At 75.6% G+C, this 1,674-nt stretch overlaps 1 protein-coding gene across 2 annotated transcripts in view; it reads right to left on the bottom strand.

Annotated features, from left to right (window-relative positions):
• Nucleotides 1–692: 692 nt before the first annotated feature.
• DCTN1 (dynactin subunit 1) overlaps nt 693–1,674 on the bottom strand; it is a 34,673-nt gene continuing 33,691 nt past the window's right edge. For both annotated transcript variants that reach the window (XM_026048611.1, XM_026048610.1), the window contains exons 26-27: nt 1,347–1,436; nt 693–850 (exon numbers count right to left, since the gene is read on the bottom strand). In XM_026048611.1, the coding sequence (XP_025904396.1) occupies nt 713–850; nt 1,347–1,436 (228 nt within the window). In that variant the 3' untranslated portion in view covers nt 693–712. The remainder of the gene's footprint in view (nt 851–1,346; nt 1,437–1,674) is intronic.

A 1,674-nucleotide genomic window follows, 5' to 3' on the forward strand; every position in this document is an offset into this window, starting at 1 on the left:
GCGCATGGGCGGCGCGGCCAATGAGCGCGCGGAGACGCGGAGCCACGCCCCTCGCCGCCGTCTCCGCCAGTGCGGCGCGGGGAGGGCTGCACGCACCCGCCCCCTGCTGCCGTCGGCCAATGAGGGCGTCCCGCCCGCCCCCGCGCCACGCGATTGGACGGGAGGTTTCGCGCCGGCGCGGGGCGCCGCACGTGGCGCTCGGGCCGCACGTGGCCCCAGCGGAGCGGGACCGGGACCGGGACCGGGGCCGGGACCGGAACCGGAACCGAGACCGGGACCGGGGCCGGGGCCGGGACTGTCACTGTCACCGCCCGCGAGCAGCCCGGACCCGGCCGGGCCCGCGCGGCGCAGCCCTCGGTGTCCCCCCGCCCTGGTAGCCCCGGTGTCCCCTCTGCTCGCTGGTGCCCCCGCCCTCACCGGTAGCCCCGGCGCCCCCCGCCCTGTCTGGTGCCCCCCGGTTCCCCCCGCCCTCGCCGGTGTTCCCAACGCTCTCCCGTGCCCCCATCCTCCCCGGTAGCCCTGGTTCCACGGGCCCTGGCCAGTGCCCCCGCCCTGGCTGATGCCTCCCCGCTGCACCAGCAGTCCCGGTTCCCCAGCCCTGCCGGATCCCCCTGCTCCCTGGCCGGTGCCGGTTGTGCCGCAGGACACGGTGCAGGACGCAGGGTGCGGAGCGGGGTGCAGTTTATTGGGGAGCTGGGGGGCGCGGGGGGGCTCAGGCCAGCAGGCGGCCGTGCAGCGCGAGCAGCTGCTCCCCGCTCAGCACCAGCCGGTGCAGCTGCCCGCGGCCCGGCGCGCACGGGAACGTCACCTTGCCCACGTAGACCGTGTCCTCGCGCTGCTCCTCGCGCGCCTGCCGCAGCGCCCCGGCCTCAGCGCCCGCGGCCCGGCCGCTGTCCCCGGGGCCACCGTCCCCCCGGGACCACCGTCCTCCAATGCCACCATCCCCCAGTGCCACGATCCCCCCAGGACCACCATCCCCCAGGGTCACCGTCCCCCCGCACTGCAGCCCTCAGGCCACCATCCCCGCCGTGGTGGGTCCCTCTGTGTCACCATGCCCCCCAGGCCACCACCCCCCTGCACTGTGTCCCCCACCCAGCGCCCTGCCAGTGCCAGTGTGTCCCCCAGCGCCACCATCCCCCTTTGACACTGTCCCTGCTGCGCCACGTGCTGCCATCCCCGCTGTGCCACCATCCTTCCGTGGCGTGTCCCCCCGTCACCATGCGCCCTGCCGCATGTCCCGCAGTGCCACCACCCCCCCGCAGTGTCCCCCCCGCCGCTGTCCCCCCCTCAGTGTGTCCCCCCCATGTCCCCCCGTGCGGCAGGCCCCGCTGCAGGGCGGCTCTCGCCTTGAGGAAGGACGAGGAGGGGAAGGTGGCGAAGTCGGTGGGGACGCTGGCGCCCGGGTGCTGCAGAACCGTCTCCTTCATGACCTCGTCCTGCGGGACACAGGGCCGCCTTGTCCCCGACGAGCCGTGCTGGCCCCCGCATGCCCCGTGCCCCCCGCGCTGCCCCTTACCCGCAGCGCAGCCCCTTACCCGCAGCACTGCCCCTTCCCCACAGCACTGCCCCTTCCCCACAGCACAGCCCCTTACCCACAGCACTGCCCCTTCCCCACAGCACTGCCCCTTCCCCACAGTGCTGCCCCTTACCCGCAGCACTGCCCCTTCCCCACAG

This window comes from Nothoprocta perdicaria, unplaced genomic scaffold, assembly GCF_003342845.1.
Source record: "Nothoprocta perdicaria isolate Ctin4 unplaced genomic scaffold, notPer1 scaffold_559, whole genome shotgun sequence".
In the NCBI taxonomy this organism is placed as follows: Eukaryota; Metazoa; Chordata; class Aves; order Tinamiformes; family Tinamidae; genus Nothoprocta; species Nothoprocta perdicaria.